The sequence below is a fragment of the Carassius carassius genome, chromosome 16 (genome assembly GCF_963082965.1).
Source record: "Carassius carassius chromosome 16, fCarCar2.1, whole genome shotgun sequence".
NCBI classification, from domain to species: domain Eukaryota; kingdom Metazoa; phylum Chordata; class Actinopteri; order Cypriniformes; family Cyprinidae; genus Carassius; species Carassius carassius.
The window spans coordinates 28,399,462-28,425,962 of NC_081770.1; the positions used below are offsets into that span (position 1 = coordinate 28,399,462).

The 26,501-nt window shown below is 37.0% G+C and overlaps 1 protein-coding gene across 8 annotated transcripts in view; it reads left to right on the plus strand.

The window, feature by feature from the left end:
* Positions 1-25,222, plus strand: part of LOC132160081 (dedicator of cytokinesis protein 3-like) — a 177,343-nt gene extending 152,121 nt beyond the window's left edge. For 3 of the 8 annotated variants that reach the window (XM_059569782.1, XM_059569785.1, XM_059569788.1), the window contains 25 exons: positions 1,353-1,453; positions 2,084-2,142; positions 2,559-2,707; positions 3,300-3,385; positions 3,534-3,560; positions 3,695-3,790; positions 4,361-4,421; positions 4,529-4,622; positions 5,419-5,567; positions 6,865-6,951; positions 7,113-7,217; positions 8,098-8,239; positions 10,646-10,812; positions 10,904-10,990; positions 12,066-12,245; positions 12,474-12,557; positions 12,646-12,762; positions 14,401-14,540; positions 16,877-17,009; positions 18,688-18,769; positions 18,870-18,988; positions 19,142-19,229; positions 20,143-20,262; positions 21,170-21,252; positions 24,317-25,222. In XM_059569782.1, coding sequence (XP_059425765.1) covers positions 1,353-1,453; positions 2,084-2,142; positions 2,559-2,707; positions 3,300-3,385; positions 3,534-3,560; positions 3,695-3,790; positions 4,361-4,421; positions 4,529-4,622; positions 5,419-5,567; positions 6,865-6,951; positions 7,113-7,217; positions 8,098-8,239; positions 10,646-10,812; positions 10,904-10,990; positions 12,066-12,245; positions 12,474-12,557; positions 12,646-12,762; positions 14,401-14,540; positions 16,877-17,009; positions 18,688-18,769; positions 18,870-18,988; positions 19,142-19,229; positions 20,143-20,262; positions 21,170-21,252; positions 24,317-24,901 — 3,141 coding nt within the window. In that variant the 3' untranslated portion in view covers positions 24,902-25,222. Of the gene's footprint in view, positions 1-1,352; positions 1,454-2,083; positions 2,143-2,558; positions 2,708-3,299; positions 3,386-3,533; positions 3,561-3,694; positions 3,791-4,360; positions 4,422-4,528; positions 4,623-5,418; positions 5,568-6,864; positions 6,952-7,112; positions 7,218-8,097; positions 8,240-10,645; positions 10,813-10,903; positions 10,991-12,065; positions 12,246-12,473; positions 12,558-12,645; positions 12,763-14,400; positions 14,541-16,876; positions 17,010-18,687; positions 18,770-18,869; positions 18,989-19,141; positions 19,240-20,142; positions 20,263-21,169; positions 21,253-24,316 lie in introns of all 8 variants that reach the window. The other 5 variants (XR_009437948.1, XM_059569783.1, XM_059569787.1 and 2 more) reach the window with 5 other exon arrangements.
* Positions 25,223-26,501: the final 1,279 nt, after the last annotated feature.

Below are 26,501 nucleotides of genomic sequence, written 5' to 3' on the forward strand. Positions count from 1 at the left end.
TCCTTTTCAGTGCTAATTCGTCACTTCGCCTCTTTATTAAATCCTGACAGTAAAATTTTTATGCCAAAAGACGGTTTGCGCTGGTGCAAGCTGTTAGTAAAACTGGCCCTTAGTGTCCAAACAAGAGTTTGGAAGAGTTTGATATGGAAAATGATTGTTGGGTGTGGCTTCCTTTCTGGAAGAGGAGACTAAGACATGCCCACCCGAGAATCAATAGGAATGTTCAACTTAAAGTGGTGCCAAAGTCCCTTTAAGGCAAGTCATTTCACTTGACAGCCATCTTTGAAATGTCTCTCGGGCAGCTATTTCAGTTATGCAAGAAGGTGATAATATTCCACCATATTGCACGTTGCACTTTCTCCCATTCATAAATAATAGGAATGCACCACTGTTGTATTTCTACAAGTCTTTGGCAGCGCTGTTTCAAGTCTACCTAATATATACACAAACTAATCAGTTGTGTATATCCATGTTTATCAGTGTGGGCTTTCACTGGATACACCCTGTAAAAAAGACAGCATAGTCCAATGTAGAGCAGCTTAAATCCGGAATCCAATCTGAACTGGTTAATGTACTTTATCATCATAGCTAGATCAGTTTAGTTTGACAAGTGAAGCCATGATAAAATTTAACCAACATGTCATATCTCTAATGAATATTGAAAGTGACATCCTTAAAGGGATATTTCATCCAAAAATGTTAATTACTCCTTGATTTACTCACCCTCAAGCCATCCTAGGTGTAAATGACTTTTTTCTTTCAGACAAATACAATCGGTGTTACATTAAAACATGTCCTGGCTCTTCCAAGCTTTATAATGGCAGTGAATGGGGCTCCAGATTTTGAAGCCCAAAAAAGTGCTTCCATCCATCATAAAAGTACTCCAGTAGTAGTTAATAAAGGCCATCGGAAGAGAAGCAATGCATTTGTGTAAGAAAAATATCCATATTTGAAATGTTATAAACCCTAATCTCTAGCTTCCTCTAACTGTCGTACACACATTCACGAGTGACATAGTAAACTATCCCTTTAAGGTGTGATCACATTAGTGACATTTCATTGGCATACTGAATTGCATCTACAAAAATGTTTAGAGTTACATTAAAAGTTATCTTTCCTTTAGTGTTCCAACAATAGTTCAGAATAGTTTGAATAATTAGGAGGTGTGGCTTGCTTTCTGGAGGAGGAGGGGCCTAAGCTAAGGCACGCCCACCAAACAATCAATCAGTTGTGTATATCCATAGTAATGGTATGGCCAAATGGAATTATTTTAGTTCTCCTTCAAAACTTTGTCAAGATTTCCATTAAAGACACAGTAGCATCACTAACCATTTATGTTTCTTTTCCGTCAGGTGTGGAATTCGTATTTCAGTCTGGCAGTGTTGTTTATCAACCAGCCTAGTCTACAGCTGGAGAGTCTGACACCAGCCAAGCGGAAGAAGGTCTTTGACAAGTAAGACTTGGTTCTGCTCATTCACACACCATAAAGCCCTACAAAGAAATCATCCCGTCATTGTTTCTAAAGGCGTGCAGATTGCAATGTTTTTCCTCCACAGGCTTTCATTGTAAATGCATTTCGTTACTTACCAAAGGACAAAAATCCAAATTACTTTCACAAATGTCATGTCACAAATGCAGTCAGCATAGCTTAAGTTTTATTTAACCCAGATACTCCTTTAAATATGAAACAAACAATGATTTGTGTATTGTAGCGTCGGCTAATCCAGGTTAAATCCACCCAGAGTACGTTCAACATCTCTTTGGATTCCATCTTTTTTGGACAGCTCTCTCTCCTTTTGTTGTTACCCATGGGATCTGCATCTCATGATTAAAAGATACCTGTTCCTTCAGATATTGTTCAAATACTCCAAAAAAAATGCAATATAGATGATCACCCTGTGTGTTTGTTGGGAGGGTCGATTCATCTCTCTGCTCCTCCATTTACATCTATGATCTTCAGCCCAGCATGTGGCTCTTCTGTTTTTGTCAGTCTAGTATGTTTAATACATGCTGTTTGTTTGTCATTTTAGATTCCTGGATGGATTTAGAGGAGATTTTTTGTGTGTTTTTGTTGTCTTTGCAGATATGGTGATATGAGGGTCATGATGGCTTACGAGCTGTTTAGCATGTGGCAGAATTTGGGTAAGTGTTTTGATTCTCTCTCTTTCTTTCGACTCTGTTTCATGACTTTGTTTTTCTACTGCTGCATTTCTCTGCACACGCAAAGACAGAAACATAAACGCAAACATTCACTTCCTCCAGAAAAGCAGTACTGACCTCTAGAGGTGGAATAAGGTACCACACTGCAAAAAAGACTCCGTAACCACCATAAAGTGTTGATGCAACTTTGGCCACTTTTATGTCACAGGGTTTTTCATTATTAATATTATTAAAAATAACAGATTTCAGATGTTTTCTATTATATAAACCTTACCCTTTTGTTACATAAACATAGATTTTCAGGCTTTAACTAAAAAGATCAACCATATAAAAAAGAAAGAAAGAAAGAAAGAAAGAAAAAGTAATGAATAATCACAATTTTCTTGGTTTGGCTGCAGGTGAGAATAAGATTCACTTCATACCAGGAATGATTGGCCCATTTTTGGGTGTGACGCTTGTACCACAAATTGAAGTCCGAAATATAATGATCCCCATCTTTCACGATATGATGGACTGGGAACAGAGAAAGAACGGCAACTTCAAACAGGTCCATTATACCTGCTTCTGCTTTTCTGTCTTTTCTTGGCTATTTTGTCCTATTTCTCTTAACCTGAGTTGTGTTCCAGGGAAATATAATAATATGATTTAAGATTGATAATATTTTCACTCTAAATGTAACCAGTAATAACGTTTGTTTCATTTATGATGTCCCTTGCGTTGGACAGAAAATGAATGAATAAATGGATGAACAAATTATTTGATTATTTAATTAGAAATAAAAAAATAATACAATACAATATAATTGTATATTCAGGCTATTCTCAAGAAATAATATAATTTTGAAGTTAAAAAAAAGAGTAAAATTAAATAATATTTTGTATATTGCTATTATTATTATTATTATGGTATATATATGATAAAACAAATAAATGTTATGTTTATTTCTCTCTCAGTTTTCTTTTTTCTTTTTTTTTTAAGCAGTGTCCAACATAATATTACTTGGCTATTTATGTGGCACCAAACAAAAATAGCATAATTTCTCAAAACATACCTATAAGTAGAACCAAAAATGAAATATTACTCAGAACTTTGATCTGTTTCATTATAAGCTCCTAATTCGGTTCATGTTTATGGTGCAGGTGGAGGCAGAACTGATAGACAAACTGGACAGTCTGGTGTCCGAAGGCAAAGGCGACGAGAATTACAGAGAACTCTTCAGTTTGCTGTAAGTGCGCACACACACCCACACACACACACACACACACATCCCCTCTACCTTCTCCACTGACACACACAGCTTCACATCTAACTGTTTAAGTACTCTTGTTATAACCTGAGTGTCTCTGATTTGCCTTGTGCTGCGGGATTATTAGAACTCAGCTGTTTGGGCCGTATCCCAGGTAAGAGGAAACTAACCCTGTTCAGCCTATCAGATGCCACTAAAACAGATCTTCCATTACAAGCCCCTCTTTTACCTTCAGCCCATTAAATGATCTTAAATAATTCTATAAATATGTGTGCCGTTTATGTCTAGTCTGTTGGAGAAGATCGAGCAGGAGACCTGGAGGGAGACGGGCGTCTCTTTCGTCACATCTGTCACGCGGCTCATGGAACGACTGCTAGACTACAGGTAAAACGCTCACGGATCAATGTGATTTATTTATTGAATTAGCATTTAGTTTTATATTTTTGGTGTTCATTTTAATTTAAATGGGTTTTTTTGTGTGTTTTTAGCTTTATTTATTTTTTTTGTTTGTTTTGTTTTTTTATTTATTTTATTTTTACCAATTATTTTATTTAAGTAACTGTAGTACTTCAACTGATGTTAGTTTTAGTTTTTTTTTTGTCATATATGTGTATTTTATTTTAATTACCAAAAATAGTTGTTTAATTTTAGCTTTTGTTAACGATTACATTTCTGTCCATATTGCAGATTATTGCTCATTTATACAGGAATTTGACTGCTGTGTAAAATGTTAACCAAAACTCATTATGTTTGTACGGTATTTAACACTCAATACTGTAAATACTGAAACTGTATGTAAAATATGACATATTAGGCCAAATTCCAGTCCAATTTTGAATTTTGAGAAGTTCTTCTCATATTTGTGTGCAAGCGCATCATATTGCCCATATATGGTCGGTGGGTGTGGCATTAGAGGGCATGTCTAATGAAACTTCCTGTTTCTTGGGTCGGCAGAGATTGCATGAAAGGCGATGAGACAGAAAACAAGAAGATCGGCTGCACTGTCAACCTGCTGGTGAGTCTTACCCTTCATTCAATTCACTGTCAACTATATATACGCAATGTGGCATTTTTTGCAATAAAACAAAAGCAACCTGATGATCATTTGATCTCTTTTTGTAGAATTTCTACAAATCGGAGATTAATAAAGAGGAGATGTACATCCGATACATTCACAAGCTGTGTGACATGCACCTGCAGGCTGAAAACTACACAGGTGAGATATTTCTCATAGTTACTTCACATAGACACGCTTAACACAGAATGTTTTTTAATGTTTAAAAAAGACAAGACGCAGGGCACTGGAATGAAAAAAAAAACTACGTAAGTTCGAGAGACGCGTTTTTTTTTTTTTTAAGTTAAACTTCTAACTTGAGCGTCACATTTTTAAAGCTGTGTTTCATATGTGGGATGCTGCAAAAGACTAAAACGCAACGCTCAAACATCCAAAGGGGCGGAGCTACGGAAGGACTATAAAGTACACATTTTATCACTATTGGCCAGATTTACTAAACAGGGCAAATTAGCGTTAGAGCGCAATACCATAAAAGTGCAGATGATAGGGAAAAATTCTGTGTGTGATTTAGACGCAACCAGATCATTTACATAATTACCAGCACAATCTACCAAGAGCAGCGCAAATTACTGCCAGCTTTAAGATAACGCAAATACCATTAATTTGATGAGTGAAAATATTAGTAAATCGTGTTGCGTGAATTAATGCTCTCCTCCCATAACCTTTGCAACAGAAAGAGAAACTCTTAGAAATGCATATTCAATAAGGTCAGGCGCAAAAATAATTGTCCACGCCTTTTTACGTGTCTTTAATAAATTCTGTCAGTACTTTTTTAACACCGTAAGACAAGATAAGCTTCTAGTAAATCTGGTCCTATGTATGTTTCCTGGTATTCGAACCCATGACCTTTGTGTTGCTAGCACCATGCATTACCAGCTCTAAAAGGGCTTACATTACTGAAGAGTATTTAAACTTTATCAACCCCTGTGTCTCACAGAGGCGGCGTTCACCCTCCTGCTGTACTGGGAGCTGCTCCACTGGGAGGAAAGACCCCTCCGGGAGTTCCTGCACTATCCTGCGCAGAGCGAATGGCATCGCAAAGAAGGTCTTTGTCGTAAGGTCATCCACTACTTCAACAAGGGAAAGGTATTTACAGATATCACTTTATTTAAACAGTGTTTTACCATATTTTGGAATAATTCCTATCAAATTAAAATTGTCGATGTACAGGCATACTCCACAGACTTGCATTAGAAAAGAGCAAAAGATTGTCTGAAAAAAATGGTGGGTGGTAATGATTGCCAAAGCAGAATTATGTTTTTAATAGGGGTGCATGATAAAGATCGGCCGACCATTAATGTGCATCTCGTCAGTAAAGCCGGTTCTCTAATCAGTGGTAAATACCATCAGGTGCGTGATTTCACATAGAGCAGCTGTTACTACACAGAGCCGTTGTTAACTGACTAGCTGCGCAAATCCAGGTTCATTATCAGCGTTTATTTGCGCAGCAAATCCTTTCACACTTTTGTGGATAATTTCAGAATTACTGTGAACACAGTTATTATGCTCAGCAGATTACACATTTAAAATTGAAACGCAGTCAACGTTTTGGTAATCGCACTACAACATATCACGTTTGAGGCATTATTACACTTAAAAGAAAAAGTTACCAGCCAACTTGTGAGTGACCAGTTCATATAGAGTACTCACCAACTCCAAATTTACTTGTTGAGTGTTAATGTTAGGTCCTGACTCTGCACATTTGTGCTATTTCCAACAACATGACGAATGGATTTATCAATCCAACTTTCTTTTTTTTTTTTTACTTTTAAACCTTATAAAGAAAGTTGGTTGGGTCCAAAAGCACTGGATCACACTGACTTTATAAGATTTAAAAGTGAAAAAAAACAAATAAACAAACAGCAATAACAAACTATTGATTTATTAAACTTGTAATCAAACATAACTAGCTGTAGATATTTTCTTTTGAATTGTTTAATACATCCAAATATAACGGATTATTGAAAAGGACAAAAATGTAGGGCAGGAATTGGAACTATGCGACGGTTTTTGATTGGATGTGGAAAATAATGGGAAAAAAAGTTTTTTATTTTGTCTTTGTTGAACACAAAGGAAGATTTTTTGATAAACTTTGGTAACCAAACAATTGACGGTAGCCATTGACTTCCATAGTATTTTTTTCTTCTTCTCCATGCTATGGAAGTCGGTGGCTAACATCAACTGTCTGGTTACCGACATTATTTTGTCATATTTTCATTTTTTTGTCATTATATCATATTTTGTTTTGAACAGAAGAAAGAAACTCAGAGAGTTAGTAAATGATGACATGATTTTGCCATTCCAGAATTGATGGTGTTTCTTTTCCAGAAATGTAAATCTAGTTTCAATTTCATATGATGTCCTGTTTTTGTTCTCTTCCCAGTGTTGGGAGTATGGCATCCCGCTGTGCCGGGAGCTAGCCTTCCAGTATGAGTCCCTGTACGATTATCAGAGTCTCAGCTGGATACGGGTCGGTGCTTTTTGATGTTCCTCTTTTAAAATGTGAATATATGAATAGAGCTTATATAACAGCACTTTGAGTGGACCGCGCAGCTATCAATGTACTGTTATGTATTCTGCTCAGAAGGAGGTCAGTACTGTGTGAATATTTAGCTCTTTCTTTCTTTACAGAAAATGGAGGCGGCATATTACGACAACATCATGGAGCAGCAGCGACTAGAGCCGGAGTTCTTCAGGGTGGGATTTTATGGCCGGAAGTTCCCCTTCTTCCTCAGGGTGAGCTAATGTGATATTTACATGCTCTGTTTGTTTGTAATAATTGTAAAGATTAAATGTATTTTTTAAAATTTCAATCCCTTAAGGCGAGACACTGCAGGTGAATAGGGAAAAAAAAAAAAAACTAATAGTTATCACCTTACTTACCCCGTTGATTGATTACATTGATTATTGAAAACATTTTTTGTATTACAAGTTTTCAAAAATGTTATGTTTAAATATGCAAATGAGGCATTATTTAATGAAATATGTGCTAATTTGCATAAATGTCTAGTACAAAAATCTGAACACTAGATGAAGTCAGTTTCAAACTTTTTGTTTAATTTTTTTGACATATTAGAGTCAAATGTTTTTACAGAGGGAATTCTGGTTATCTTTTTTTGTCACTCCATAATTCAGAAAATACTTTGAACAGCCAGAAAACAATATATTTTCACAATTTTGGGGGGAATAAAATGTTGTATATAATCAAGGAAAATATATATGAACAAATCCCTCTGTAAAAACCTTCAGAATATAGACAGGAATAAACATGTCAAGTTTGGTGTGTGTAAGTGCTACTGAAGTGGAGATTTATGGCTCAGTGTTGAAGAAAAAACTCATTTTGAGAAAACGGCCTTTAAAAATATGTATTGTAATTGAAATCTATTGGCACAAACAGATAAAGTGCTATAAAAGAAACACTTAACAGTGTCTTTTGGATGTTTTCCTTCGACTAGTTTGAAAAAGCACTTTATGAAAAACCAAAAAGCCCAAAATCTCAAAATTGACAGGTGCTTGAAAAAACAGTGTTTTTGCCTGCAGTGTCTCGCCTTAAATTCTATAGCATTAAATTCTATAGTAAGTATTTATTTATAGATTTTTCTTTCTCTCCACACAGAATAAGGAGTTTGTTTGTCGAGGGCATGACTACGAGAGACTCGAAGCCTTTCAGCAAAGAATGCTGGGAGAATTTCCACAAGCTATCGCCATGCAGCACCCAAATCAACCAGATGAGGGGATTTTACAGGGTGATGCCCAGTGTATCCTTCACTATAATAAGATGGTTTAGGAAACTGATAAAAATCAATTAATTAATTACAATTAATCAAAATAAATGATTAATCAAGAAATAATTTTGTTTAAATACAGTTAATTTCTGTTTAAATTATTTTGTTTAAATAAATATATAGTAAAAAAAAGATTTACATTTAGTATTTAAACACTAAATTAGATGTATACACAAAAATTGAACCACAAATTTCAATTAAAAATGTAAACTTCATTCAGTACTGAAATTACATTTTAAGTATGTTTTCATATAATATAATAGAATAGAATATACTTTAAGATAATTTTGCATAAATAATTACATTAAAAATATTTTAAGAATGCATACTACCCAAAGACTTCCATGAAGTCATGCATTGATAAAAATTCATAATTTACATGAATATAATATGATATAATATTAATGTTAATAAAATAAAAATTGTACGTAATTAATTATCGATGCTCAGTGTATCCTTCACTTTTTTAAAACACCTTTACATTTTTAAAGTTACCTTTAAAGTAGAAGTTTTTTTCCCCTATATTTATCATTTATTTTAGCAATTAACCAGAGGTGGGTAGAGTACCCAAAAACTGTACTCAAGTAAAAGTAAAAGTACTTCTAGAAATATTTACTCAAGTAAAAGTAAAAGTACTAGTCTTGAATAGTTACTTGAGTAAGAGTAAAAGAGTATCGGATAAAAAATCTACTCAAGTAGTTAGTTACTAGTTACTTTGGGTAATATATACTGAGCCTATTTTTATTTAGATATATAGATAAAATGTATGTAATGTATGTGTGCGTGTATAAATGTATATATTTCATCAGCCTTTACTCCAATTTATGTAATTTATTATAAAACCCTGTCTGTTTACTTAAGTAACAGATATAGGTGTCATGCCATAACATATTTTTAATACGACTGACTTTATATTAAATGTGAATTTAACATTGAAAGTTAATGTGATATAAATATTGCTACTAATCTTTCATTGTTCAGAAAGAGAGCAAATAACATTTACATTATTAAAGATAATTTTCACTGACAGTCTAGATTTCAATCACTCTCAGAAACTCCCATTAAAATCACTGAAACTGTTAACACTGTGAAATCAATATCTTAATTAAAGATTCGTACACACATCTGCACTTTGTTGTTTCTGACGAGAGAATTCGCCAGAAAGAGGTATTCAGTCAGTGAGCGAGTGAAGGAAGCACCGGCATTTTAGCGATGACTCATCTGAACACCTCTGATTGGCCAATGCTTTAATAAGCTCAAAAGAATCATGTGTGATTTGTTATAATGCGCAGCGCTGTATAAACGCATCTATCTCTGGCTCAGCGCCAGCAAGCAATCACAGATCTGAATTCAGCAGCTGATGATATGACTTGCTGAACGTACTTGCACCGGTGTGATTGTATTAAAATTAATAAAATCTTAATCGGCTATTTTTTTTCTTTTGGAAGCTGCATTCAACTTGACTCCCCTCTGTTATAAGCCACACACGTACAACAAACTAATGTCACAGTGGTATCGTGTACTGTAATCGAATGTAGCCCAAGTTATTACCTGTTAAACAGTAGACAGCACACGCGGTGTTCATCTAATAAGGATCTCCATCGCTAGCAAATAATAACCTTTGCAGATTTCAATTCAGTGCAGTTCCAGCCACGTTTTCAACGCTCTTTCTGTTCTTAAACGTTACAACTCCGAGTGAACCACTTCAGACGCTCAGCGCGTGCGGCAGGGAACTGAACGACTCAAACTGATTCATGAACCAATTCACTCGTTTGCCAATTGGTTTGATCAAGCCTTTGAACAGAATTGACTCAAAAGAATGAATCATTCGCGACTGGGCATCGCTCATTGCCCAGAGAAAAGTAGACGGCGCGTTTGGAATAAACTGAAGCATTTATAACATTTATTGCATTAAGATAAAGTAACGAGAGGAGCGTCGCCCACAGTAACGAAGTAAAAGTACAGATTTTTCCCCCAAAATTTACTCAAGTAAGAGTATAAAGTACCCATCTTTAAATATACTCAGAAAAGTATTAGTTACCCCAAAAAATTACTCAAGTAAATGTAACGAAGTAAATGTAACTCGTTACTACCCACCTCTGCAATTAACTAATTAAAAACCTGTATTTAACTGTAATTTTATGTTTGATATCATACATTTTTCATTTGTTCAAAAGTCTGTACCACTTGTACGTAAAGGAGCAGCTTGGACACTCTGCAAAATATCTTCTTTTTCTTTGTACAAAAAATATATATATATATAAGTTAATAAACAACATAGTTGTTTTAGCTAGCTTACTCATTTAGGGTTATCGATCCATTTAAAGTACTTGTTTCTGCTGTATAGTAGCTGTTTGTCCTTCATGTAAAGCTTCGTAGACCTCCAGATCTACGCTGTGAATCCAGTTCCAGAAAACATTGATGTGCTGCAGACGGACCGCGTGCCGGACCGCATCAAGAGCTTCTACAGAGTCAATAATGTCCGACGCTTCCGTTACGATCGCCCCTTCCACAAGGGGTCCAAAGACAAGGAAAATGAGTTTAAGGTGAATGTGAAGTTTTTCTCTCAGAACCCCAGTGGATAAATGACTTTAGCACCAGACTTTGGCTGAGGTTGCATAACATGTCTGTTTTCAGAGTCTCTGGATCGAGCGGACCACACTTATCCTCACCCATCCTCTTCCCGGCATCTCCCGCTGGTTTGAGGTGGATAAGCGTGAGCTGGTGGGTGACTTATCCAAACAAAAGCTGAATGTATCATCAACATAATGAAGTGACCATTTTAGTCTGCTTATTGAATCTCGTTGATTGAAGTCAATAATCGGGAGCTGATAGCCTCATGGGCAGCAGTCTGACACAATGTTTGTTTGTTTTTTGCTATTTTGCATAAATAGTTAAATTATATGTATATAATATATATGTTTATAATGTGTGTGTGTGTGTGTCTATATTCATATTTCATTTAACATCTATTGTAAACAAAATATGTTTTATATATAAACATAGCATATTTTTCTGAAATATTTACTTGCATGTGTGTGTGTGTGTATTTATACATGCATAATAAATATGCACAGTACACACACATATATTAGGTAAACAAAAACTTTTATTTTGGATGTGATTAATCGCGATTAATCATTTGACAGCACTCAAAAAAGTTAACTTTAATCAAGTCATGAATTTACATATTGAATGTTTTTTTTAATCATGTTTCATCAGTAATTCAATAAATAAATAAAAAATCTCTTATCCCAATTTATATTACCCTAACATTAAACTAAATTTATATACTGAAAGTTTTAACTAAAAAGTGAAATGAAAGTTTACATATGAGATATAGGTGTAATATACTTTTGCATAAATAAATAAATACATACTGTACATACATGTAAAATGCCATTTATACTACCTGAGCACTCCACTTAATTTAAAAATGTGAAAATTAACTTAAACCATAAATACTTAATAATAATAATAATAATAATAACAATAAAAACATTCTAAATTACATTTATGATACCAAAGCACTCAATTTAAACCTTATAAATGTAAATTTCATGAATTTCTATACATTCATTTTTTTATATAAATTTAAGGAAGTCATTAATTCACATATTATTATTATTTTTTTTTTTTACATAATTCAATAATTAAAAAGTCCTCTAATTTAAATGTATACTACCAAAACACTAAGCTTGAAGATTATTTAATAACACTGTCAATCTAGTGTCCAGATTTACTGAACAGAGACTGTAAAATACACTCAGAGTATCTGTGTTTACCTCATGTATTGTAGATTGAGGTTAGTCCGCTGGAGAATGCCATATATGTTGTGGAGAACAAGAACCAGGAGCTGCGCACCTTGATCAGTCAGTACCAGCACAAGCAGCTTCACGGAAACATCAACCTGCTCAGCATGTGCCTCAACGGGGTGATCGACGCCGCCGTCAACGGAGGAATCGCCAGATACCAGGAAGTCAGTGCACATAACACCAAATCTGACTTTGAGGGGTTTAAAAAGAACATTGTTTCTCTTGGCAGATGAGTTTATAGTGCTTTAGAAAGCTCACAGTAGCAGAGATGTTTCTTCACATTCATCTGACAAGCTTTTTGTTGCCTTAATGAATGAACACCAAACATTCACTCGTCATCCAAAATTATACCGTAGTTTCATAATAAGTTGTCCACTGTGTTTTTATGCCAGGCATTCTTCGATAAAGAGTACATTAGCAGTCACCCAGAGGATACGGAGAAGATCACCCAACTCAAGGATCTGATGCAGGAACAGGTGAATACCTTCAAGACTTCTCCATTTTAACCACTCGAAAGAGATTTATAAACATCCAATGATGGTTCATATTGAATAAACCCTACAGGTTCACATCCTCGGCATGGGTCTGGCTGTTCACGAGAAACTGGTGCATCCGGAAATGCGTCCCCTGCACAAGAAACTGATCGATCAGTTCCAGATGATGAGGAGCAGCCTCTGTCATGTGAGACCTCACATCTGCTTCTGATGAATTCAGCAAAAATATTTGAATTTGACCATTTATTTTCAGCCCCAATAAATGAATATTTAGATTAAGTTCCCAACAAATCTCAATTTATTTGAATTTTATTGTAATTATATATATATATATATATGCATATAGAGCTTGGTAGATTAATAAAAAAATTTAGTTCATTACTGATTACATTTCGAAAACTGCAATTAGTAGGTTACTCATTTTAGATATTGTATTCTGACTGCATTTTAGATTACTTGTTTTAAACTAACCATAAAATGTACAATAGTGATATAAACAAGCAAAGAGAAAGAAAATATGTTCCATTTTTTATATCAACATCATTAAATATTATATTAAACAAGGTATAACAAAACTTGGCTTAATGTAAGAACTGCAGTGGGTTTGTGAGTAAAAAAAAAAGATAAAAATAGAAAGATTCGATTTGTTTGTTCATTTTTGTAATCTGAATATGTAATCCAGATTACATGTTATCAGTTACTGTTCAGCTCTGCCAACATGTATATATCTTAAACATGCTAGCAACATGATAAAACATACTAACACCGTGTCTTAACTTCACGCAATGTGATGCCGCGACACGGGATAAATGGTATCTTTTCCATGTTAATTCGAGTTTTTGTCCTAACTAGCCACGATGGCAACACACTAAATTTCGTCACAGTTGGAACAACAACATACAAACGATGGCGATCTCGGGTGCTGATTATGTGCTTTTTTCAGTGTTAAAAGTGTCTAATATGAGTGTGAATATAATATTACGAGACATTAATAGCCATATTGAAAACAAAAACGATAGTTTAGATAGTTTACCTCAGATTTTGAAAATAAATGAAAGCATACGTGTATGTTAAAACACGTTTGAACACATTGCGAACCAACAAGCGTATTCCATAACAAAGATGGTGCAGTATCAGTCACTCAGTATGTACATTTAATGATGTTAAAAGGCTGTGGTATTTGATTGATTCTGTCGCGTCACGTTGTCGCATCATGTCTAGTGTGGACACTCAAATTGCTTGTCGCTGGAACATTGTTGCGTCGCATGTAGTTCAGACACAAATGCAACCAACCACAACACCTTAGCAACCACCTAGTATACCCTAGCAACCACAAAGCAATTTATCAGTCTGAGATACTGCATGCTCTTAAAACCTTTAAACGTAAATCAGCTCCAAACTATAAGCTTTTAAAACTCATTCAAATATAAGCTACTTAAAACTTCAAGCTTTTAAAACTACGTCAGACTGTATTATCAGACCAGCTTTAAATTTGGATGACTCGTTGATGACTTGATGGGGTTTCCAAATATTTGTCCAATCAAATACTTTCTAGGATGAGAATATGCTGTTTGCACTTTCAATATAAGGTACTTCTTGGTATGACCAGTAATGAGCCAACCCTCCATTATCCTGTTTGAAAAGGAAATGTCAATACAGGATATAAAACTGTGCATATTTCATAGGGTCTTTAAATACATTTTGCTTTTCTCACTTTACTCTTTGCACAGATTCAGTATCAAATGCAGTCTTTTGTAATATGAACTGTTGTGCTGTATGAAATATGTGCTGGCATGAGTGCAGACAGTGTAGATATTCAGAGCAGTGTTTCTATGTGGCCCTGCAGGGCCTGCCCGGTCTGGATAAGCTGAGTCCGGCCTGCTCAGGGTCCAGCACCCCACGCGGCATCCTCGCCACCCACAGTCCCATGAGTCCTGACAGTATCAAGCTCATGCACCGGCACAGGTCAGTCCACCCACATACACACACTTGCATATATTGTTTAAAAGCTTAAGTGTGTATTAGAACAAGAAAAACACGCTGTATGAATGAAATGAATGTTTCAAGTTTTAGCTAGAACATTCAGTTTGAACAGAAGCCAAATCAAATTCATTCACAAAATGGAAATCTATTCTGCATACTTAATATACTTATTTTATTTCGTGAGATATAATAGCATAATAGCAATATAAGTATTTAATAAGATATACACTAACAGTATTATGAGGTGCCAAAAAGAAAATAAATATGGTAACTAAAAATATAATGTGTGTTTATTCTAAGTATTTATTTTAAGTTTGTATATTCAGATTTTTTTATTTGTTTTACCTGTCCAAAGTTTACTCATGGTACTCATGTAAAATGAAATAAAAATACATTTACATTTAAAATAAAATTTTATTACATTTACAGCGGGTAAAATAAGTATTAAACACGTCACCATTTTTCTCAGTAAAGTTTTCTAAAGGTGCTGTTGACATGAAATTTTCATTTTAATAACCCAAGTAATCCATACATACAAATAAAACAAAACAAAAATTCAGAAATTAAGTTTTGTAATAAAAATAGAATGACCCAGGGTAAAGTATTGAACATGTTTACTGAAATGTATTTACTGTAATACTTTGTACAAAAGCGTTTGTCGGTATTGACATCTTCAAGACACCTGTATGGAGAAATTAGTTGCATACATTGCTCAGGTGTAATTTTGGCCCATTCTTCCACACAAACGGTCTTCAAATCTTGAAGGTTCTGTAGGCCTCTTCTATGAACTCTGATCTTTAGGTCTTATTTTCTATTGGATTCAAGTCAGGTGATTGGTTTGGCCATTCTAGCAGCTTTATTTTCTTTCTCTGAAACCAATCAAGAGTTTGGGATTATTATCTTGCTGGATTGCCCAACCATGTTTTATCTTCATCATCCTGGTACTTTAAGGGTTGAGACTGATCCATCTAATATTAATTTCCACTGACAATGGGTAGGATTGCTTTCTAATTACTGATAGATTTCAGTAGGTGTCTTGGCTTTCCATGCCTTTTTGCACCTCCCTTTCTTCATATGTTCAATACGTTTTTCCTTTGTCATTCCATTTTATTACACATAACTTAATTTTTAAAGTAGTTTGTTTTACTTTATTTGCATGTATGGATGACTTAAATTTAAATTTAAATTTATGCATTTAGCAGACGCTTTTATCCAAAGCGACTTACAGTGCATTCAGGCTATCAATTTTTACCTATCATGTGTTCCCGGGGAACCGAAACCCCAACCTTGCACTTGATAGCATAATGCTCTACCAATTGAGCTACAGGAAAACTTTACTTTTTTTTAGGATTACTTGGGTTGTTACTGACATCTGTTGAAAATTCAACAGCACCTTTACAAATATATTTACTGAGAAGAATGGTGACATGTTCTATAATTATTTTACCCACTGTATTTGTCCAAAAAAAAAAAAAGTTTTATTTTAGTATTATTTATATACTATAAAAATATTTGTGAATATTTTAAATTACCTTAGTATTATACATTTTAAATTTTAAATTTACAAATTTTATGTAAATTTGTCAATTTTAGTAGTTTTTGCTTGTTTATTTATTTTTGTTATGATTTTTATTTTATATTTTATTGCAGCATTATTTAAATTAATGAAAACAACCTTTTTCCAAACTTTGTATGTATATTCAGGATTTTATTTTATATGTTCTAAAAATTTTAATTCTATATTTATTTATTTAAATATGTATTTCCTGTGTGGAACCTAGTATTGCATTGTGATGAATTTGTCATGAGTGTGTGTTGTACACACATGTATGTGGGTTATAGACAGAGATTCCGGTTTTCTATAGACACAGCCCTTCCTATCTCTTCACAAACACTCCTTGACCGTGCATTCTCATAAACACGTGTACACGCTCATGCTGCCCACCCTGAACACACTAGCTTCAGCTCTGCCACGTCTCTATCATGTCTCTCTCTGTTTGTTCCTCTCTCTCCTTTTCTCTCTTCTGTCACTCTTCCTCACGTATGTTTGACATCTTCCTGTGTTCATGCTTTACACTCCTCTTTTTTCTTTATTGTTTATTATGTCTTTTTCCTCCTTTTTTGTTCATACTTGCCTGGCTGCCTGTGTTGGCTGGCTACCACTCTACAATCTCTCTTTTTCCCTCTTGATTGATTTTCCTTATCCATGCATGCATTCCTTGTTCTCAAACTCCTCCTGCTTTTCGTTTCCATCCCTATATTCCCATCCCTCTCCTCTCCCTGTCTCTCTCTCTCTCTCTCTGTCTATCTGTCTCTAGCCCTCTGAATGTGTTGGGCTCTGTCCGCCACTCCTCCTCTTCTCTCTCCTCTCACACCTCCAGTGAGACAGGAAACCTGCTCATCCTGACAGACAGTATGATGGAGCACCCGGAGGACCTCTACCGCATGCAGGTGGGCTACAATAGCTTATAATGTACACATATAGTGTACAAATTCACCCTAGTGACCAAACAAAACACTCTAGCATTTAAGCAGCCAAGTAGGAATGTAGAATATCCTAGCATAACCCCTGCGGTTCTACTTAACACTCTAAGAGTGGCATTCAAACCAACCATAGCCTTTATTATATGTCGCTAGTGCACCTCTTCAGGCCAGGGGAGTGAGGTTTGCCTGCGCAGCTCTTACTAGCTGGCCTCCGTTACAATTACCCCCCAAACCTCGCTCCCATCTGGGTCACGGCACCAGTGTAAGCCCTCTGGCTCTACTCACTCTTTGCAGCATAGGAGTTGGGCGCTTAAAAAAAATGCTGAAGACCATAGTCTCTACCATCAGCCGTTAGAATACTCCTTAGGCCAGATGAATAAGGTTTACATGCAAAGATCTAACTAGCTGGCCTCTGTTACATTCACACCCGAAACCTCACTCCCATCTGGGTCACGGCACCAATTTAAGCCCTCCACCTCTATTCAACCTGCCCTGGGGTCCATTTCCCAAAAGCAACTATGATGGCAAGTTCCGTGCTTACCAATATAGTTCAATGGAACTTGTGGTCGTAGTTAGCTAATGAAGCTTTTGGGAAACACACACCTAAGTGGGATTTGAACCAGCCTTCACAGCATTGGATAACATGCTAACAAGGATGCTAAAGACCATAGCCTCTAGCATCAGTCACTAGTTCGCCTCTTTAGATCAGGGGAGTGAGGTTTACCTGCATAGCTCTTACTACCCTCCATCACACTAGCAACCACCTGCCACCTTGAAATGCCCTAGCAATGTCTTAGAAGGCTGTAGCAATTGCTTATAGTAACCTAAAAGTACCATTGCACCACTTAGGAATGCCATTGTTACCACTCAGGATGGCTGTGATAATGTTGTTATGTCAGCAAAGGAAGGAGACCAGGGCCTGCGTTTCTGAGGCTCGTGGGTTTCTTTATTAATCAACAAAAATAAAACAAAGCCGCGCCACCTGCGCATTCGCTTAATTCAAACCACTGCTGGGCAATTCACAGTCTTGTATTTCACGATCCTGCTTGAGTCCCCACGAGTCCTCAGCTCTCTCTGCCCTCACTGGTTAGCGGCTGGCTTAAATACCGCTTCCCCACGCCAATTACTGCAATGAGAAGCAGGTGTCACTCGTTTCTCACTTAAACCACTTACCACCACTCGTCTCTTCACTCTCTCTCCCGTCACAGACCTCGCTGAACCACGCCTCCCCTGCCACATACCCCCACCACCCGACTCAGGCCGGGGAGCCATCCAGTTAGCAATGCCTTAGTTATAACCCAGAACATCGTAGAAGCCTAGCAACATATCAGCAACCAGCCACCTCCTAGCCTAACAACCTAGCCTGACAACACCCTAGCAACCACTTAACAATGTCCTAGTGACAACCCAGAACACCATGTCAATCTAGCATCCACCTAGCAGAAAATGAAATGTACATTTCTAGAAACTACTCCAATTCCTGGATATTTTCCAGGATTTTTTGAAAATTGTCTGGAATTTACTGGAAATCTTCCACCCTTTGCAACCCCAGACAACCTCTCAGAACACCCTAGCATCTACATAGCAACATTAATGCCATATCTGATCTTTTAAAGTCCTTTTTACTCCCAATATGACATTTCAGCCCAGTCCATCATCGTCCAGTTTGAGCTCAACGCATTCAGCTCCGTCTCAGATGATCAACTCGGGGCACAGCAGCATCAGAGGTGAGCGCCAATAAACTTTTCGTAAAGTTTAACCTTGGGAACAGCTCAGTTGAAACTCTCAACTTAAAACCGAGATATATTTTATTTACTTTCTCTCCAGTTGGGTCCCCATCACTACCTGACAGATACAGACACAACCGAGAGATGTTGATGCTCCTACCACCACACAGGGACCGTCCCAGCAGTGCCATGTACCCAAACATGACCGAGAATGGACAGGTGCGTCTACTGCAAGACACAGCTAATTTGATTTAAAAAAAAATAATAATAATAAATAAACAATACACTCTGCCAGGAAATGACCATATAAATGGTAAGGTGATGAAAGTAATAAAATATCAAAATATTTTTTTCTTTTGCATTTTCCACCAGCCTACTAACCATCAGAGGGCTCTTTACCATCAGGTTATTGGTCCCTGCAAACCCTGCAGTGACCCCAATCTCTCTGTGGCTGATAAAGGTATGACTGGGTGTGTATGATTCCCTGAACCCACTGTACCTCTCTATTCCTTCACAGTCCCACAATTCCCTCAGATCAGGCAGAAATCCACAATACACAGAGTAGGTACTGCATTTGATGAAGATCTTACTTTGTGACCGGTAGAAAGTTCAATGTTCAATTTAGTAAGTGTCAATGAACGAATGCAGTCCAGATGTGCAATCCGTATGGATCACAGCTTTCCTTAATATTTGGAAACTGCACACAGTATGTTACACAGTTCATGTTTAAGACTATTTTTGCTGGTGATGAACCAGACCAATTCAAAGTTTTTAATGTCGGTCTAGGCTGGTTTGGGGATGATGTAACTGGTTTACCAGCATAACCATGTGGTTTACTAGTTCCAAGCCAGCTCTGAACACTCTAAAAATGGCATCATTGTTTGCAGAAGTTGATATTAACTTGATTTCTGGTTTATCAAATTGTGCCTCAGCTTAAAAAAACAAACTTAGAAAGCAAGACTCCCTTGTTAAACCATCTTTACCAAGAAGGTTGTTCAAGTTTATTGATGGATGCTGAGTCTAGTTGACCAGCTTCACCAGATAAGTAGAACAGCTGTCTTGGTAAAGCAGGATTACAAAGAAGCCTTGCTTGTTAAGATGATTTTTGATAATCCAAAAACTTGTTACTAATTAACAGTGGATATTAGATTTTCCAGGCTAGTTCGTGCTAGTTTAGCTGGTTTACACACATCCTAGCTGGTTCTTTGTGAAGCTGGTTTGCTAAGGAAGTCTCATTTGTTAGGTTAGTTTAGCAGTCGGTTGGATGCACCAGGATCTAAACCTCAACATTTTAATCATCTGACCTTCAAATAAGGATCCAGCGGGTCAGTAATGATATGTATGGTGATGAAGGTCTTTGTTCTTTCTGGCAGTGTTGACAGCTCCCAGCAGCTGGAGTTTGGACAGTGGCACCAGGGACACTCTGCCTTTCATCTCTGCTCATCTCGGGAGTGTGATGGCCCCACCAATTCCCCCCCGCACCCTTCCTCCCGGTAAGGAACAATATCTTTGAGGAAAGGTTTCAGAGACACTTCATGAAACCATTCCTTTTACTTTTGAAATGGTTTACAAAATGAATGTTTTGTAATTAGTTACATTGGATCTTCTATGCATGATGAGGTGCCACAATATGTCTGTTAAGCTACACAAACTGATTTGACAGACATTTGGAATGTGTATCTGCCAAGGTGTGCATGGACTATTTGGAGAAATTAATGAAAAGATGAAGCCAATAGAGTTAAGAAATCTAAAAAACATTTAAAGATGTCTGCTTAAAATATTTAGTACATTGTCAAATTCTACTGGAATCTTTATTAGATTGGATCTGGTAAGTTGGCTTCATTAAATATCCAGAGGTTGCTGTTGCTGCATCTTGAGGGACATAGTTAATGTAAATCACACCCTTTTTAAGCTTAAGTCCATATATATAGAAGCAAACTGGTGGTTGACAAATAACGTCTGTTTTTCACACATTGTTCACTATTTGAATATTTTGTTTATTTAAAATGTGCATGCCTGTAAATTATAGAAAAAAAAGGCAAGAAAAAATTAAGGAAAAATTGTATATTTATATTACCATTTTGAATACAGTAGTATTACACATCATATCACCTGCCCAAATGTAGCATAGTCCATTTCACCCACCCTACATTGGACGTGTAGCATCCTCTTTTTCATTGAATAGTTATTGCCAAATTTGATCATTGATCCTCTACTGATACAGTGCTCCTCATTTCCTCTTCCCAACCCATTATTCTCCTCTGAACAGTTTAGAAAGAATCCTTGATAGTGCTTGCTGAGTGAATGCGCATGCTGACGCTGACGTGTGTTTGCGCGCAAGTGTGTTCCGGCGTGTGCTCTTTCCAACCCTGGTTCTGTCCAAATGTGTCTCCCCTTTAGGACACTTCTCGATGCACTTTGATGCTTTCCACCACCAGATCAACGAACTCCCTCCAGCTCTCCCTGCGCGCTCTTTAAGAAAGGTATCCTCAGCCTAGATGTGTCCTGTTAGTCCTCGTCATGCATGTCGACACGAGCATTCCAGAATGTCTTATTTACTGTAGACCTCAGATGTCCCCCAGTCAAATCACCTTAAGCTTAACTGGTTCAGAATATTTTGTGGTGTTTGGGAGTTCTTGGTAAGATGCTAAAGTTTTGGGTTCATATTGTAATTCATGTGCATTTGTATATGTATGCATCACATACATACATATACAAGTCGGGGGAAGTCGTGGCCTAATGGTCAGAGAGTCGGATTCCCAATCGAAAGGTTGTGAGTTCGAGTCCCGGGCTGGCAGGAATTGTGGGTGGGGGGAGTGCATGTACAGTTCTCTCTCCACCCTCAATACCACGACTTAGGTGCCCTTGAGCAAGGCATCGAACCCCCAACTGCTCCCCGGGCGCCGCAGCATAAATGGCTGCCCACTGCTCCGGGTGTGTGCTCACAGTGTGTGTGTGTGTGTTCACTGCTCTGTGTGTGTGCATTTTGGATGGGTTAAATGCAGAGCACAAATTCTGAGTATGGGTTACCATACTTGGCTGAATGTCACTTCACTTCACTTCACTAGTGCAATTATTATATGTTTGTGAATGTATGTGCATGAGTTGTATTTTCTCTGTAGATCAGTTGGATGAAAATTTGTCAAATGAAATTTCAAGGATTCAGTTATACAGAAAAAACTTTTACATTTGTAAATTTAGCAGACACTTTTATACCAAATGAATAGGAAAATAGAGCGAAAGCAATTTGTCAAGAGCCAACAGTATTGATAATATACAGTGCCACATTTATTAGACCCCGAAATGGGAAGGCAAACTAAAATAAAAAGTTAAAATTGAGAAATATTTAAATGTCTTTGGAATGAAAAGTGTTATTGTTCTGTAAAATATTTAGTTATAGTTAGAAGGTAGACTTCAGCTCTAATAGTGGCTGAAAGCAGTGCTCAGTCCTGCTTCTGGAGATCTACATTTCAATCCAAATTTGATCAATATACCAGAAGCCAAACAAGGTCTGTGTTGCTTACCATGGTTACTGCTGATGTTGGCAAATGACATTATTTTGGGTAAACATATTTGCAAGTCTCTAATGTACACCAACAAATCATTTTTGAATTTATGAATAGATTTCAGTCATGAGAACTCTCCTGATAGATTTTAAAATCTTTAATATTGTAAATAGAATGTGCATAGGTTTGGTCTTGGTGGACTAGATCTGATAAGCTGCTGCTAATGCACAGCAGGTAGACTTCCTTCTGCTAAATACTCGGATCATAAAATTAAGGAAACATGCTGCTGCTGCTGCTGCTGCTGCTGCTGCTAGAGAAAGGAAGATCTAGACAGGTGGTACTGGGGAGTGGGTGGGCTAAGATGAGGACACGCATAGGTCACAGATGTAGGTCACTATCCCTGGAAGTTCATGGAAAGATCAACAAGTGTGATAAAGTAGGGTGGGAACTAAACTGTGCATAAAGAGTTCTCAAGGAGGTGGATTGAGCAACCTTGCTTCTAGGTATTTCTAATTTCAAGGCAAGTTTATTTACAGTATATAGCACATTTCATACATAATGGTAATTTAAAGTGCTTTACATAAAAGGAAGTAAAATAATCATAAAAATCATCACAACAATAAAACAATTTTAAAACTTAAACCAATTAGTTCGGATGTAGCACAGTGCTCATTCAATAAATGTACAGCTAAAGGGATGATTTTTGAGTCTAGATTTAAATGTAAATGTGCACATTAGCACATCTGAAAGCTTGTTTTGTGTGATGATTTCTGAATAATGATCTAAATGGTCTGTTAAGTTTATATTCAGTAAAGCATATATGCAGTGTGTTTAGGTCCTAGGGCATTGAGTGTTTTCTAATCAAGTAAAAGTACTGTAATATCAATCCTAAATATAACTGGAAGCCAGTGAAAGGTCCTGAGGACTGGTGTGATATGCTCAGATTTTCTGGTTCTAGTCAGAATCCTGGCAGCAGCGTTCTGGATGAGCTGCAGCTGTCTAATAATCTTCTTGGGAAGGCTGGTGTGGAGACCATTACAATAGTCCACCCTGCTGGTGATAAAGGCATGAACAAGTTTCTCCAAGTCTTGACTGGAAACAAAACATCTAATTTGTGCAATGTTTTTGAGATGACAGTATGCTGATTTTGTCACTTTGACATGACTACTGAAACTAAAGTCTGTCTCCAGAATCACACCAAGATTCCTGGCTTCATTTTTTAGTTGTTTGACCCCTAGAGTCAATGCATTCACCTTGAGAACTTCATCTTTGTTTCCAAATGCAATTACTTGAGTTTTCTCCTTGTTTAACTGAAGAAATTTCTGGCACATCCAACTGTTAATTTCATCAATGCATTGGCAGAGGGAGTCAATGGGGCTGTAGTCATTTGGCGATAACTCTAGGTAAATCTGGGTATCATCAGCATAGCTGTTGACTGGCAATTTGGTTCTTTTTCATTATTTGACTTAGTGGGAGCATATACAGGCTAAACAAGAGCGGTGCAAGTATTGAGCCTTGTGGGACTCCGCTTTAATGGACGTCCACTTAGACTTATGCTCTCCTAAGCTCACATAATAACCTCTCCCTTCTATGTATGACCAGAACTATCTGAGTACCATCCCAGAAAGCCCGACCCAGTTTTTCAGTATCCCTAGAAGTATGTTATGATGGACATTGTCTAAAGCAGCACTAAGATCTAGTAGTACCAGTACTGATATTTTGCCAGAATCAGAATTAAAGCAAATATAATTTGTTATCTTAATGAGCACTGTCTTTGTTCTGTGATGCGGTCGGAAACTAGATTGAAAATTGTCCAGGTATCCACCGGAGTTTAAGTAGTTGTTCAGCTGATAAAAACTACCATTTCAATAATATTTCCTATAAAAGGAAGATTTGATATTGGTCTATAATTCCTCAATATAAAGGTATCTCTTTTTTTTCTTTCTCTAATGTCATCCTACTGGTCATTTTAACACAGCAACAGATAAGTTGCTAATGCAATATATTGTATATAAACACCTTGTTTACCTTACCTCACCAGTCGCCCCTGCACCCTATACCTGCCTCACCCACCAGTCCACAATCGGGCCTGGATGGCAGTAACTCCACCTTGTCCGGCAGCGCCAGCAGTGGTGTCTCCTCCTTGAGCGAGAGCAACTTCGGCCAGTCCTCCTCCGAGCCTCCGGCTCGAGCCGACACCTTGGACTCGATGCCGAGCAGCCAGGCCTGGACCACAGACACGGAGGAAGCCGAGAGTCCCTACCTACCTGTACGCTACAGCGTCTCCGAGCCTGAAGTTCTGGACCCTCTCAAACCCACTCCCTGCCGTAGTCATTCAGCCCCATTGGGCGTAACCCCAGGGATGCCCACCGATGGGCACCACCATCATCACCTCCATCTCCACCATCCCCACCCACATGCAATACACATCACCCATCCGCACTATCACCACCATGAGCTTGCACCTGCTCTGCCTCTCAAACCTTACCCGAGGGAAGGGTGTATCCCTGAGGAAGACCTGAGGCCGGTTCCAAGGCCAATGCTCCACAAGATCTCCCAGCCTTTGCTCACTAACAAGGAGGAGCAGGCCAAGGTGGCCTGGGAACATGGCATCAGTGAAGAATAAATGAAGAGTAAGGTTAAGCTTTAGTTTGATAGGTGGTTGGGTTTTGGGAAAATCCAAAGAACTGTTGGGTTTGAACGTCTACTCTACTTCCCATGTATCCAGTGTAGGTATTTTGAAACCTTTTAAGAAGTGCTTGACATGTTGCTGAGTTTCTACATGCTTTGTTGTATGCTTAGTGGTTTTTGATTGGGAGTTGCCCAGGAACCTTGAGTTCAAACGGCTTGTAGAGCCCAATTTACTTCCCCTCATTAGTATCAGTTTATTGATTGGATAATATAGATATGGTCCCGAAAGGTATGAAAACAGACTTTCAGATGAAACCGAAAAGCACTTAACCTTTGAGCACCAAATACCTTCTTTTTTTTGTCCATAAAAGTTTTTTTTTTTTTTTTTTTTTTTAATATAATTATTTAAAAAAAATAATTAAGAAAGTGGTCAAAAGTGGATCTGTGGTTCCTTAAATAGAGGCTAAAATTTAAATTAAGTTCACTTTCATTTTGGTAGCCCACATAAGGGTAGATTTCAGATCCACAAAGGTAACTTAATTGACGGAATTCGAATTTCTTCTGACAAGATACTTCCCAGTCCAATGCAAAAGCCTCAGACATGGTTTTAATAACACAGCAGTTAATATAACATACTAACACTTCATTACCAACCTAAAACACTTAACAGAACGTCTGCTACTTCCTGCATGGTTGCAGGAAGCTTCTCCTCAGAGAGAATCTGCACTGATGTGACAGTAAGAGGCTTTTACAATCTTCTTAAAGCCTCATTACACCCACAATATTGCCGTGCTGCGAAAGCAAATCAACCACTCTCAACGCTACTACCCCGTTACGCTAATAACACAACAACCAAAGCACTGTTAAATCAAAGCCATTTCACAGATGTCTTCTCACAGTAAAACGGCTTTCAGTCTCAGTAGGTTCCTTTTGGGAATTGATTTCCGTTCCTCTGAGTTGACATTTTCATAAAGAAGTATATTTTTAGGTAGAGCTGTTATAAAATTCCAAGACTTTAATATAATTGTAAAGTATAAAAAAATACAAAAAGATAGTTAGAATAAATATACCTTAGATGATATCATATACTATATTGCTATGAAAGATTATATCACACATTTCTAAAGATAGAATCAAGGCAAGATTCATGAGTGTGTTTTATGTTGTGAGCTGAGTGACTTCGATAAGTCTTTATGCTGCCGATAGATACAAATTCGGTACCTGATGTTCTTTGCATATTAACTTCTGATGACTTGAACGTATGTGTTATTCAAAAAGCTAATTTTTATGTACAGTGTGCATGTTCTCTTCAATGATGGTGTTAATATTACGCTACATCACTTGAAGGGAGGGTCTGGTAGAGATATTGCTTGTACTGTATATTTACACATCCTCATCTACAGCTCCATTAACTAGCATTTCATGTCATGTGAAACTGTTAATTGTATCTGCTTTAAGGAAAACACTGCATATTGAGTCTGGAGTAAGCTTAAGTGGCAGGAAAAACTTAAATCTGCTGGCCTGTTTTCCAAAAGAAAGCTAGAAAAATGCATCCAAGAAAGCGACAAATGGTAAAATCTATATTTTCAACGTAA